The 15,540-nt window shown below is 38.5% G+C and overlaps 1 protein-coding gene across 1 annotated transcript in view; it reads right to left on the bottom strand.

The window, feature by feature from the left end:
* The window catches only part of TG (thyroglobulin), a 535,242-nt gene extending 523,582 nt beyond the window's left edge, over window positions 1-11,660 (bottom strand). Inside the window, exon 1 of the mRNA XM_053715949.1 lies at window positions 11,480-11,660. Within this exon, the coding sequence (XP_053571924.1) occupies window positions 11,480-11,660 (181 nt within the window). The remainder of the gene's footprint in view (window positions 1-11,479) is intronic.
* Window positions 11,661-15,540: the final 3,880 nt, after the last annotated feature.

The following is a 15,540-nucleotide window of genomic DNA, read 5'->3' as shown; positions in this document are numbered from 1 at the left end:
CACAGTTGTGACATTGTCTGTCTGAAAACAAATGAACGATTCTCTCTTCAGAAGAGGCCAAGACTGAAGAGCTCTGAAAATTGCACGGAGATCCCCACACAGCTCCCCAACCTGTAAGACTTCCATCTGTTGAAATTACAGTCCAGGTCGGAAGAACAAAAGAAGCCCTCTGAATTAAACGATGGTGATCTGTCCACCACGTTAGAGAGTGTCGTACAATCGGTTTTAAAGATATTAATTGAGATATCTTTGTGTAATCCCTGCACCATTGATTCAGCATACAGAGCTGAAGAGGTCGCATGTGAAAACGAGCAAAGGGGATCGCGTCCGATGCAGCAGTCATAAGACCTAGAATTTCCATGCATAAGGCTACCGAAGGGAATGATTGTGACTGAAGGTTTCGACAAGCTGAAATCAATTTTAGACGTCTCTTGTCTGTCAAAGACAGAGTCATGGACACTGAATCTATCTGGAAACCCAGAAAGGTTACCCTTGTCTGAGGAATCAATTAACTTTTTAGTGAATTGATCCTCCAACCATGATCTTGAAGAAACAACACAAGTCGATTCGTATGAGATTCTGATAAATGTAAAGACTGAGCAAGTACCAAGATATCGTCCAAATAAGGAAATACCACAATACCCTGTTCTCTGATTACAGACAGAAGGGCACCGAGAACCTTTGTAAAAATTCTTGGAGCTGTAGCTAGGCCAAACGGCAGAGCCACAAACTGGTAATGCTTGTACAGAAAAGAGAATCTCAGGAACTGATAATGATCTGGATGAATCGGAATATGCAGATATGCATCCTGTAAATCTATTGTGGACATATAATGCCCTTGCTGAACAAAAGGCAAGATAGTCCTTACAGTTACCATTTTGAACGTTGGTATCCTTACATAACGATTCAATATTTTTAGATCCAGAACTGGTCTGAAGGAATTCTCCTTCTTTGGTACAATGAAGAGATTCAAATAAAACCCCAGCCCCTGTTCCAGAACTGGAACTGGCATAATTACTCCAGCCAACTCTAGATCTGAAACACATTTCAGAAATGCTTGAGCTTTCACTGGATTTACTGGGACACGGGAAAGAAAAAATCTCTTTGCAGGAGGTCTTATCTTGAAACCAATCCTGTACCCTTCTGAAACAATGTTCTGAATCCAAAGATTGTGAACAGAATTGATCCAAATTTCTTTGAAAAAACGTAACCTGCCCCCTACCAGCTGAGCTGGAATGAGGGCCGCACCTTCATGTGGACTTAGAAGCTGGCTTTGCTTTTCTAGAAGGCTTGGATTTATTCCAGACTGGAGATGGTTTCCAAACTGAAACTGCTCCTGAGGATGAAGGATCAGATTTTTGTTCTTTGTTGAAACGAAAGGAACGAAAACGATTATTAGCCCTGTTTTTACCCTTAGATTTTTTATTCTGTGGTAAAAAAGTTCCTTTCCCACCAGTAACAGTTGAGATAATAGAATACAACTGAGAACCAAATAATTTGTTACCCTGGAAAGAAATGGAAAGTAGAGTCGATTTAGAAGACATATCAGCATTCCAAGTTTTAAGCCATAAAGCTCTTCTAGCTAAAATAGCTAGAGACATAAACCTGACATCAACTCTGATAATATCAAAAATGGCATCACAGATAAAATTATTAGCATGTTGAAGAAGAATAATAATATTATGAGAATCATGATCTGTTACTTGTTGCGCTAAAGTTTCCAACCAAAAAGTTGAAGCTGCAGCAACATCAGCCAATGATATAGCAGGTCTAAGAAGATTACCTGAACACAGATAAGCTTTTCTTAGAAAGGATTCAATTTTCCTATATAAAGGATCCTTAAACGAAGTACCATCTGACGTAGGAATAGTAGTACGTTTAGCAAGGGTAGAAATAGCCCCATCAACTTTAGGGATTTTGTCCCAAAATTCTAATCTGTCAGACGGCACAGGATATAATTGCTTAAAACGTTTAGAAAGAGTAAATGAATTACCCAAATTATTCCATTCTCTGGAAATTACTTCAGAAATAGCACCAGGAACAGGAAAAACTTCTGGAATAACCACAGGAGATTTAAAGACCTTATCTAAACGTTTAGATTTAGTATCAAGAGGACCAGAATCCTCAATTTCTAAAGCAATTAGTACTTCTTTAAGTAAAGTACGAATAAATTCCATTTTAAATAAATATGAAGATTTATCAGCATCAACCTCTGAGACAGAATCCTCTGAACCAGAAGAGTCATTAGAATCAGAATGATGATGTTCATTTAAAAATTCATCTGTATAAAGAGAAGTTTTAAAAGATTTTTTATGTTTACTAGAAGGAGGAATAACAGACATAGCCTTCTTGATGGATTCAGAAACAAAATCTCTTATGTTATCAGGAACATTCTGAACATTAGATGTTGATGGAACTGCAACAGGTAATGGTACATTACTAAAGGAAATATTATCTGCATTAACAAGTTTGTCATGACAATTAATACAAACAACAGCTGCAGGAACAGCTACCAAAAGTTTACAGCAGATACACTTAGCTTTGGTAGTTCCAGCACCAGACAGCGATTTTCCTGAAGTATCTTCTGACTCAGATGCAACGTGAGACATCTTGCAATATGTAAGAGAAAAAACAACATATAAAGCAAAATTGATCAAATTCCTTAAATGACAGTTTCAGGAATGGGAAAAAATGCCAAGGAACAAGCTTCTAGCAACCAGAAGCAAAGAAAAATGAGACTTAAATAATGTGGAGACAAAAGCGACGCCCATATTTTTTTAGCGCCAAATAAGACGCCCACAATATTTGGCGCCTAAATGCTTTTGGCGCCAAAAATGACGCCACGTCCGGAACGCCGACATTTTTGGCGCAAAAGAACGTCAAAAATGACGCAACTTCCGGCGACACGTATGACGCCGGAAACAGAAAAGATTTTTTGCGCCAAAAAAGTCCACGCCAAGAATGACGCAATAAAATGACGCATTTTCAGCCCCCACGAGCCTAACAGCCCACAGGGAAAAAAGTCAAATTTTTAAGGTAAGAAAAATAATTGATTCAAGTGCATTATCCCAAATATGAAACCGACTGTCTGAAAATAAGGAATGTTGAACATCCTGAGTCAAGCCAAACCAGTACTGAAACGAAAATCAGCAGAGGTAATGGTATATATATATAAGAGTATATCGTCGATCTGAAAAGGGAGGTAAGAGATGAATCTCTACGACCGATAACAGAGAACCTATGAAATAGACCCCGTAGAAGGAGATCATTGAATTCAAACAGGCAATACTCTCTTCACATCCCTCTGACATTCACTGCACGCTGAGAGGAAAACCGGGCTCCAACCTGCTGCAGAGCGCATATCAACGTAGAATCTAGCACAAACTTACTTCACCACCTCCATAGGAGGCAAAGTTTGTAAAACTGATTTGTGGGTGTGGTGAGGGGTGTATTTGTAGGCATTTTGAGGTTTGGGAAACTTTGCCCCTCCTGGTAGGAATGTATATCCCATACGTCACTAGCTCATGGACTCTTGCTAATTACATGAAAGAAATTAGCATATGAGCCTACCTAGGTTTAGCTTTCAAAAAAGAATACCAAGATAACAAAGCAAATTTGATGATAATAGTAACACAGCTTAATTTTGACTTGACTGTCCCTTTAAGCTTTTTTTCACCGGTAACAGGCATTACCTGGCACAGCACTGGGGGATTAAATGGACATTAAAGCTAAAATTAAACTCATGATTGAGATAGAACATTTCATTTAAAAAAAAAAATTAAATTACTTCTATTATGAAATTTGTTTTGTACTCTTGGTGTGCTCTGATGAGTAAATCTAAGTATTCCCAGAAGCACCAATCCAATGTACTATTGGGATCTAACTGAACACATAGGATGAGCCAGTAACAAGAGGTTGAACAGAAACTAATCCCCAGCTAGCTCCTAGTAGTGCTTTGCTGCTTCTGAGCCTACCTAGATATACTCTTAAACAAAGGATATTAAGAGAATAAAGCAAATTTGATAATAGAAGTAAAATGGAAAGTTGTTTAAAATTGAATGTTTATTAATTTTGACTTTGCTGCCCCTAAAAAAAGCAAATTGTACTGTACTTAGATGACTAGTGATTTTTTTGTGTTTTACAAATTACATATCACTTTCTATTTTCGCATGACATTGATAGATATAAGTGCACATACATGAATAGATACATATAAGCCCAGCACATGTACACCCATACACACTTGCCCCACCTTCATTTCCATTATTGCCCTTAGCTTTCCCACTTTGACTGTATTTACTGCCCCTTTAACAGGAATGTACTCTGCAATGCCATCAGAGTCGTAATGCACGTTTTATCCTGTACATACACAAACATGAAAGAAGAAAAGTGATCCGACATTCCAATTAGTTAAAGGGACAGTCTAGTCAAAATTAAACTTTCATGATTCAGATAGGGCATGCAATTTTAAACAACTTTCCAATTTACTTCTATTATCTAATTTGTTCAATTCTTTAGATATCCTTTGTTGAAGAAATAGCAATGCACATGTGTGAGCCAATCACACAACGCCTCTATGTGTAGCAACCAATCAGCAGCTACTGAGCATATCTAGATATGCTTTTCAGCAAGTGATATCCAGAAAATGAAGCAAATTAGATAATAGAAGTAAATTAGAAAGTGATTTAAAATGGCATACTCTTTCTACATCACAAAACAAAAAAAATGGGTTCCATGCCCCTTTAAACGAAATCCTTTATTGATGCATATGTTAAAAAACACTCAGGAACACGGCAAATCCTAGATAGGTGTCACGGGCGCAGCACTAACAGGTTTAGGCGTTTCGGATGTGTATCCGTAGTCACAGCCTGCAGTGCAGAACCCCTCACTTGTTTAAAATTACCATAAACAAATGTTATAGGTTAAAAACAATAAAACCCGCCTGTAATTCCAACCAATCAAGGAATAGAAAAGGAATCCAACCCCATAGGTGAGTCCTACTGACACGTACTATAGCTTGTAATAAACAGATAGAAGTCAAAAGGGCTTCCATATGAACAGTTAAAGATATATACAAACCATGGCCTAGATTTGGAGTTTGGCGGTAAAAGGGCTGTTAACGCTCCGCGGGCTTTTTTCTGGCCGCACCATAAATTTAACTCTGGTATCGAGAGTTCAAACAAATGCTGCGTTAGGCTCCAAAAAAGGAGCGTAGAGCATTTTTACCGCAAATGCAACTCTCGATACCAGAGTTGCTTACGGACGCGGCCAGCCTCAAAAACGTGCTCGTGCACGATTCTCCCATAGGAAACAATGGGGCTGTTTGAGCTGAAAAAAAACACAAAAAAGCAGCGTTCATCTCCTAACGCAGCCCCATTGTTTCCTATGGGGAAACACTTCCTACGTCTGCACCTAACACTCTAACATGTACCCCGAGTCTAAACACCCCTAACCTTACACTTATTAACCCCTAATCTGCCGCCCCCGCTATCGCTGACCCCTGCATATTTTTTTTAACCCCTAATCTGCCGCTCCGTAAACCGCCGCAACCTACGTTATCCCTATGTACCCCTAATCTGCTGCCCTAACATCGCCGACCCCTATATTATATTTATTAACCCCTAATCTGCCCCCCTCAACGTCGCCGACACCTGCCTACACTTATTAACCCCTAATCTGCCGAGCGGACCTGAGCGCTACTATAATAAAGTTATTAACCCCTAATCCGCCTCACTAACCCTATAATAAATAGTATTAACCCCCTAATCTGCCCTCCCTAACATCGCCGACACCTAACTTCAATTATTAACCCCAAATCTGCCGAGCGGAGCTCACCGCTATTCTAATAAATGTATTAACCCCTAAAGCTAAGTCTAACCCTAACACTAACACCCCCCTAACTTAAATATAATTTACATCTAACGAAATAAATTAACTCTTATTAAATAAATGATTCCTATTTAAAGCTAAATACTTACCTGTAAAATAAATCCTAATATAGCTACAATATAAATTATAATTATATTATAGCTATTTTAGGATTAATATTTATTTTACAGGCAACTTGGTATTTATTTTAACCAGGTACAATTGCTATTAAATAGTTAAGAACTATTTAATAGTTACCTAGTTAAAATAATAACAAATTTACCTGTAAAATAAATCCTAACCTAAGATATAATTAAACCTAACACTACCCTATCAATAAAATAATTAAATAAACTACCTACAATTAACCTAACACTACACTATCAATAAATTAATTAAACACAATTGCTACAAATAAATACAATTAAATAAACTAGCTAAAGTACAAAAAATAAAAAAGAACTAAGTTACAAAAAATAAAAAAATATTTACAAACATAAGAAAAATATTACAACAATTTTAAACTAATTACACCTACTCTAAGCCCCCTAATAAAATAACAAAGCCCCCCAAAATAAAAAATTCCCTACCCTATTCTAAATTTAAAAAGTTACAAGCTCTTTTACCTTACCAGCCCTGAAGAGGGCCCTTTGCGGGGCATGCCCCAAGAATTTCAGCTCTTTTGCCTGTAAAAGAATAAATACAATCCCCCCCCCCCCAACATTACAACCCACCACCCACATACCCCTAATCTAACCCAAACCCCCCTTAAATAAACCTAACACTAAGCCCCTGAAGATCTTCCTACCTTGTCTTCACCATCCAGGTATCACCGATCCGTCCTGGCTCCAACATCTTCATCCAACCCAAGCGGGGGTTGGCGATCCATCATCCGGTGCTGAAGAGGTCCAGAAGAGGCTCCAAAGTCTTCCTCCTATCCGGCAAGAAGAGGACATCCGGACCGGCAAACATCTTCTCCAAGCGGCATCTTCGATCTTCTTCCATCCGGTGCGGAGCGGGTCCATCTTGAAGCAGGCGACGCGGATCCATCCTCTTCTTCCGTTGTCTCCCGACTAATGACGGTTCCTTTAAGGGACGTCATCCAAGATGGCGTCCCTCGAATTCCGATTGGCTGATAGGATTCTATCAGCCAATCGGAATTAAGGTAGGAATTTTCTGATTGGCTGATGGAATCAGCCAATCAGAATCAAGTTCAATCCGATTGGCTGATCCAATCAGCCAATCAGATTGAGCTCTCATTCTATTGGCTGTTCCGATCAGCCAATAGAATGCGAGCTCAATCTGATTGGCTGATTGGATCAGCCAATCGGATTGAACTTGATTCTGATTGGCTGATTCCATCAGCCAATCAGAAAATTCCTACCTTAATTCCGATTGGCTGATAGAATCCTATCAGCCAATCAGAATTCGAGGGACGCCATCTTGGATGACGTCCCTTAAAGGAACCGTCATTAGTCGGGAGACAACGGAAGAAGAGGATGGATCCGCGTCGCCTGCTTCAAGATGGACCCGCTCCGCACCGGATGGAAGAAGATCGAAGATGCCGCTTGGAGAAGATGTTTGCCGGTCCGGATGTCCTCTTCTTGCCGGATAGGAGGAAGACTTTGGAGCCTCTTCTGGACCTCTTCAGCACCGGATGATGGATCGCCAACCCCCGCTTGGGTTGGATGAAGATGTTGGAGCCAGGACGGATCGGTGATACCTGGATGGTGAAGACAAGGTAGGAAGATCTTCAGGGGCTTAGTGTTAGGTTTATTTAAGGGGGGTTTGGGTTAGATTAGGGGTATGTGGGTGGTGGGTTGTAATGTTGTGGGGGGGTATTGTATTTATTCTTTTACAGGCAAAAGAGCTGAAATTCTTGGGGCATGCCCCGCAAAGGGCCCTGTTCAGGGCTGGTAAGGTAAAAGAGCTTGTAACTTTTTTAATTTAGAATAGGGTAGGGAATTTTTTATTTTGGGGGGCTTTGTTATTTTATTAGGGGGCTTAGAGTAGGTGTAATTAGTTTAAAATTGTTGTAATATTTTTCTTATGTTTGTAAATATTTTTTTATTTTTTGTAACTTAGTTCTTTTTTATTTTTTGTACTTTAGCTAGTTTATTTAATTGTATTTATTTGTAGGAATTGTGTTTAATTAATTTATTGATAGTGTAGTGTTAGGTTAATTGTAGGTAATTGTAGGTAGTTTATTTAATTAATTTATTGATAGGGTAGTGTTAGGTTTAATTATATCTTAGGTTAGGATTTATTTTACAGGTAAATTTGTTATTATTTTAACTAGGTAACTATTAAATAGTTCTTAACTATTTAATAGCTATTGTACCTGGTTAAAATAATTACAAAGTTGCCTGTAAAATAAATAATAATCCTAAAATAGCTATAATATAATTATAATTTATATTGTAGCTATATTAGGATTTATTTTACAGGTAAGTATTTAGCTTTAAATAGGAATCATTTATTTAATAAGAGTTAATTTATTTCGTTAGATGTAAATTATATTTAAGTTAGGGGGGTGTTAGTGTTAGGGTTAGACTTAGCTTTAGGGGTTAATACATTTATTAGAATAGCGGTGAGCTCCGCTCGGCAGATTAGGGGTTAATAATTGAAGGTAGGTGTCGGCGATGTTAGGGAGGGCAGATTAGGGGGTTAATACTATTTATTATAGGGTTAGTGAGGCGGGTTAGGGGTTAATAACTTTATTATAGTAGCGCTCAGGTCCGCTCGGCAGATTAGGGGTTAATAAGTGTAGGCAGGTGGAGGCGACGTTGAGGGGGGCAGATTAGGGGTTAATAAATATAATATAGGGGTCGGCGGTGTTAGGGGTAGCAGATTATGGGTACATAGGGATAACGTAGGTGGCGGCGCTTTGCGGTCGGAAGATTAGGGGTTAATTATTTTAAGTAGCTGGCGGCGACGTTGTGGGGGGCAGGTTAGGGGTTAATAAATGTAATACAGGGGTCGGCGGGGTTAGGGGCAGCAGATTAGGGGTACATAAGTATAACGTAGGTGGCGGTCGGCAGATTAGGGGTTAAAAATCTTAATCGAGTGGCGGCGATGTGGGGGGAGCTCGGTTTAGGGGTACATAGGTAGTTTATGGGTGTTAGTGTACTTTAGGGTACAGCAGTTAAGAGCTTTATGAACCGGCGTTAGCCAGAAAGCTCTTAACTCCTGCTATTTTCAAGCGGCTGGAGTTTTGTCGTTAGAGCTCTAACGCTCACTTCAGAAACGACTCTAAATACCAGCGTTAGAAAGATCCCATTGAAAAGATAGGATACGCAATTGACGTAAGGGGATCTGCGGTATGGAAAAGTCGCGGCTGAAAAGTGAGCGTTAGACCCTTTAATCACTGACTCCAAATACCAGCGGGCGGCCAAAACCAGCGTTAGGAGCCTCTAACGCTGGTTTTGACGGCTACCGCCGAACTCCAAATCTAGGCCCATATAAATAATTGAATGAATTACAAACAGACCTAAACTGCCTATGTATGGGAATGGAGATAGAAAAATCAGTAAACATACATAATCAATTGATTACAATTTAAAGAACACAATATGCAATACAAGAACATAGTATTGAGATGGAACAAACATATTAAATGCAGATTGTAAAACATAAATTCCAATAAAAACACAAGGCAAGATTGTCAAAATGTTTATCATATGCCACGCACAGACAAATGTCAATGCTCAATGTGTAAGGATAAGAGTGTCACACCATGTTGACAACCTAGTGCCCCTATATAATACTAAATAGCAACAAACCTAACTTCAAAGAACAAATATGGAGAGACAATCCATATTACAATTTGTTAAATCGAAGCCTATGGTAGATATACATTATATTTACATATTAATGGAGTAATAGTAATGCAGTAAGTATAACATATTACTGAAACAGAATACTGTACAATGTTCAATGCATCCAGTAATCCAGATAATGTTGAATAAACAGAGAAAAACAAAGAGAAAATATATGCCTGTTATCTGATCCTATAACTATGGGACCATAGAGAAATCATTCCCATAGGTTCATAATATCATACCAAGAGTTTAACCCCTTTGGTATCCGAGTTCCAAGTGTGAAAATCCAGTATGCTTCTCTTCTAGCTAATATTAAATCCATATTTCCCCCTCTTTTGGGTCTATGTATTTTTTCAATAGCACACCATGTGAAGCTCCTCAGATTGTTATTATGAAGAACCCCAAAATGTTGTACTATTGGGGTTGTTGCTCTTTTGGTGGTAAAAGATGAGATGTGTTCCCTAATCCTAGTATTGATGTCCCTCGACGTGAGTCCAATATATTGGACCCGACATTGGGTACACTCAATAAGATAGATGACGTATTCTGACGTGCAGTTCATGCAGGACCTTATATCATAACTTTTTTTAGTTACTGTACTCACAAATCTCTTACTGACATTGACAAAATCGCATGGTTTACATTTACGATTACCAATTTTGTACATGCCAGTATGCTTTAACCATGAACCGCTAAAATGTTCAGTGGATTTTATTAGCGTGGGGGCCAAGATGGACTTTTCCTATATAAGCACCTTAGGCCTTTCTTAACAGTATGTATCAATTTGTCTTCAGCCAATAAAATGGGAAAATGTTTGCATACAATCGCACATATCTGGGAATACTGGGCACTATGGGTGGTAACAAAAGTTACACCATTAAAAACTTTCTCATTTGGTGTCCTGTTTTTAAGGTTTCTTCCCTATTAATTTTATTCACTGCCCTTTTAGCCTTCCTTATTGCTTGTATAGGGTACTTCCTGTCCCTAAGTCTTTTTTCTAAGTTCTGAGATTCCAACAAAAAGTTGGAATCATCAGTACAATTCCTTTTCAGTCTGGTATATTCACCTTTCGCGATGGCATAAGGCACATGTTTTGGATGACAGCTAGTACCCAATAACAACGAATTCCCTGAAATGGGTTTTCTGAAAACAGAGGACTCAATACTACCTTTACTTGTGCCTACCAATTAATATCTAAATAGTTGATACAATTGGTATTCCATTCAAAAATTAATTTGAGTCCCACACTATTGTTCCTCAAATAGTCAATGAAAGGAGGAATGCTGTTCTTATCCCCTGTCCAAATAAATAATAAATCATCAATGTACTGTTTGAACAAAAAAATGTGTCCCCTGAAGGGATTACTATTTCCAAAGATGTGGTAAAATTCCCACCAGCCTAGAAACAAATTGGCAAAAGAGGGGGCAAACTTTGCACCCATGGCGGTACCACATCTCTGGAGATAGTAAACATCCTCAAATTTAAAGAAATTGTGAGTAAGTAAAAACAACACCACTCTGAGAATAAAAGTTTTAAATACCTCTGAGTATTCTGTAAAGTAATCAAGAAAAAAGGGTGATTGCCTCAACTCCCTATGAATGTGGGATCAGCTCCCTTTGAATGTGGGATACTAGAGTAAAGGGACACAACATCTATTGTTAACCATTTTGAATCCTGTGTCCACCTCATATCCTGAAGTATATTCAAGATATGCTTAGTATCTCTCACATGGGAGGGAAGTGAGGCAATCAGAGGTTGTAAAATCCGATCCAACCATTCTGAAAGGTTACCCAGGAGAGAATCCACTCCACTGATGATATGACGTCCCTGAACATTGTCTAGAGACTTATGAGTTTTAGGTAAATGGTGAAACAATGGAATTTTAGGATGTTCTACCAATAAGTAGTCAACCGTTGCTCGGTCCAAATTCCCTTGTTCCAAACCATCATCCAGCAAATGTTTAAGTACCATCTGGAATTGAGAAGTTGGGTCTCCCCTGAGCACCAAATAGTCCTCATGCTTCTGAAGTTGCCTAAGGCATTTGTTCTCTTGTATTTAGGTTTGTTCTCTTTGAGGTTAACCAAATCTCTCTCAACCCTACTGTGGAATGTTTCAATTACATTCCCTCTACTTTGAATCGGATAGAATGTCGACTTCTTTTTGAAGCTTGGACCCATGCATATGTCACCACACTCATTTGAGGCTTCAACTTGAAGCTGTTGTAATACAACAATGTCACAGCTTTGTTCAAAGCTATAATCATCGGTGGCATTCACACTGGCCCGCGCCACGTCCGAAGGGGGAGTGTCACAAAAATGTTTTTTAAGGGTAATATTACGCACAAGTCTATTGATGTCAATTAGTGTCTGAAATACATTAAATTCATTAGAAGGAGCAAAATTCAAGCCCAGACTCAAGACCTTATACTGTTCTTTACTCAACACTTGAGATGAAATATTTACTACATTATCTATTATTTTAACTTTATTTATTTGTACTTGGTCTGAGGTCTTGACTCCCTCAACTGATACCTCTATTGGTTGGAAATATGAGGGGTATTGTGAATATGCACTGTAGTTTGCCTCCCCCCACCTGATGGTGCAACCTAATTAAACATGGTAGTATTATTAGCTCAATATTTTGAGTATACTGCAGTATTAGAATCTACATATGTAGTCTGTTTACAACTAAGGTATCAACATAGGAATTTTTCTCTGTGGCCACCTGTGGTGTTGCACTATTGGAGACCATTGTACCCAATTTGACTGTTCCTATTGGGTTATGTGTAGTATGATTAATGGAACTGTTGTCTGAATATCTTTCTCCATCACTCGAGCTATCAGTTTCACTCCCTGAAAATGTTACATTTTTGGAAGAATTACCCTTGTTTTTATTTTTATTATTATTTCTATTTCTGTTGCCTCTCCTCCTTCTACCAAATCTAGGCTGATTTTGTCTGAAAACACCTCTGGACTTCTTATTCCAGATGTCCACAGAATTATTTGTGTAATCATATTTATCTCTCAAAAACTTGGCATGTTTAGTTTTGATTATGGCTGATCTCCCTTTAGCAACAAGTTCTCTCAAGGTTTTATCAAACTTTGCAAAATGTGGATTATTACATCTCCTGTTCATCTCAATCTGTAATTCATTAATATCTTTCCTGATGACCTCAAATAAATTACTCTTATACTGTATTAACAAAACCATTAATCTCAACAAACAATCAGTGAGTACAGAGTTCCAGGAATCCACAAATTCCTTATCACTAACATCCACCTCAAAAGTGGGAAATTTAAACACCCTGAGTCCTCTTGGGATCATATTCAGAGTTTTATATTTTTCTAATGTCCAAATGTCCCATACATTTTCCATGTGTTTAAAAAGAGTACTCAAAGCCAGAACGCTCTTATCCTCTGAGAATATCAGTTCACAATCCGTTGGATTGGTAGTACGTGCAGTGACAGACAATAGGGAATAGAATGATTGCTGTTTTCCTCCATAGCTGTACAGGTGGTATTGGAGACTTTATCTATGACTGGGTGTTAGTATATCCAGTATATACCCAAACGAAACAATTATAGAACACACAAACCCAGTAACATAGAAAACAAAGTTAAAGATAAAAGCTGTGCAATATTTAATGCACTAGGTGTACATAAACAAATTGCAGGTGGTAACAGTAAGTATAAATGAACTCACCCCACTCCAACAATGAGTCCTATGTATTACTGTTCCAGAGTGACACAAATAAATGGTCCAAAACCTGTGCTGCAAATGGAGTAGGGACCACGTCTCACTTACTTCCACATGATGCAGCTCACAGCTCTGGCAGGCTCAATGTTGTTCTCCTTTATCCTGAAAGCACTTCCGTATATCGTCTCTCACCGTCAGTCAGTGATTGTGTGGCACACCTGCTCCAAAATCCAAATGCACACTGCAGTGTCGGTAGAAACTGGACATTGAGAACTTGAACGGCAACAGAAATAGAAATAATAATAAAAATAAAAACAAGGGTAATTCTTCCAAAAATGTAAAATTTTCAGGGAGTGAAACTGATAGCTCCAGTGATGGAGAAAGATATTCAGACAACAGTTCCATTAATCATACTACACATAACCCAATAGGAACAGTCAATTTGGGTACAATGGTCTCCAATAGTGCAACACCACAGGTGGCCAGTCACAGAGAATAACTCCTATGTTGATACCTTAGTTGTAAGACCTAAACAGACTACATATGTAGATTCTAATACTGCAGTATACTCAAATTATAGAGCTGATAATACTACCATGTTTAATCAGGTTTTTCCCCAGGACCAGGATGCACCAACAGGTGGGGGGAGGCAAACTACAGTGCAAATTCACAATACCCCTCATATTTCCAACCAAGAGAGGTATCAGTTGAGGGAGCCAAGACCTCAGACCAAGTACAAATAAATAAAGTTAAAATAATAGATAATGTAGTAAATCTTTCATCTCAAGTGTTGAGTAAAGAACAGTATAAGGTCTTGAGTCTGGGCTTAAAGTTTGCTCCTTCTAATGAATTTGATGTATTTCAGACACTAATTGACATCAATAGACTTGTGCGTAATATTACCCTTAAAAAACATTTTTGTGTTACTCCCCCTTTGGACGTGGCGCGGGCCAATGCAAATGCCACTGATGATTATAGCTTTGAACAAAGCTGTGACATTGTTGTATTACAACAGCTTCAAGTTGAAGCCTCAAATGAGTGTGGTGACATACGCATGGGTCCAAGCTTCAAAAAGAAGTCAACATTCTATCCTTTTCAAAGTAGAGGGAATGTAATTGAAACATTCCACAGTAGGGTTGAGAGAGATCTGGTTAACCTAAAAGAGAACAAACCTAAATACAAACATAATCTCTCTATTCTTGAAAAAAAAAGAGTACTTGCCTCTCTTAAAGATAACACAGAACTGGTGGTCAGAAAATCAGACAAAGGAGGTATGGTTGTGGTTATGGATCGCACTCAATATGTGACTGAAGGCCTTAGGCAACTTCAGAAGCCTGAGGACTATTTGGTGCCCAGGGGAGACCCCACTCCTTAATTCCGGATGGAACTTAAACATTTGCTGGATGATGGTTTGGAACAAGGGAATTTGGACCGAGCAACGGTTGAGTACTTATTGTTAGAACATCCTAAAATTCCACCATTGTTTCACCATTTACCTAAAACTCATAAGTCTCTAGACAATGTTCAGGGACGTCCTATCGTCAGTGGAGTGGATTCTCTCTTGGGTAACCTTTCAGAATACTGTATTTGGATCGGATTTCACAACCTGTGGTTGCCTCACTTCCCTCCCATGTGAGAGATACTAAGCATATCTTGAATATACTTCAGGATATGAGGTGGACACAGGATTCAAAATGTATGTTGTATCCCTTTACTCTAGTATCCCACATTCAAAGGGAGTTGAGGCAATCACCTTTTTTCTTGATTACTTTACAGAATACTCAGAGGTATTTAAAACTTTTATTCTCAGAGTAGCGTTGTTTTTACTTACTCACAATTTCTTTAAATTTAAGGATGTTTACTATCTCCAGAGATGTGGTACCCCCATAGGTGCGAAGTTTGCACCCTCTTTTGCCAATTTGTTTCTAGGCTGGTGGGAATTTTACCACATCTTTGGAGATAGTAATCCCTTCAGGGAACACATTTTTTTGTTCAAACGGTACATTGATGATTTATTGTTTATTTGAACAGGGGATAAGAACAGGGGATAAGAACAGCATTCCTACTCCTGAACAACAATAGTATGGGACTCAAATTCACTTTTGAATGGAATACCAATTGTATCAACTATTTAGATATTAATTTGGTAGGCACA

This window comes from Bombina bombina, chromosome 5 (genome assembly GCF_027579735.1).
Source record: "Bombina bombina isolate aBomBom1 chromosome 5, aBomBom1.pri, whole genome shotgun sequence".
NCBI classification, from domain to species: Eukaryota; Metazoa; Chordata; class Amphibia; order Anura; family Bombinatoridae; genus Bombina; species Bombina bombina.
This window is presented reverse-complemented; position numbering and strand designations above follow the sequence as displayed.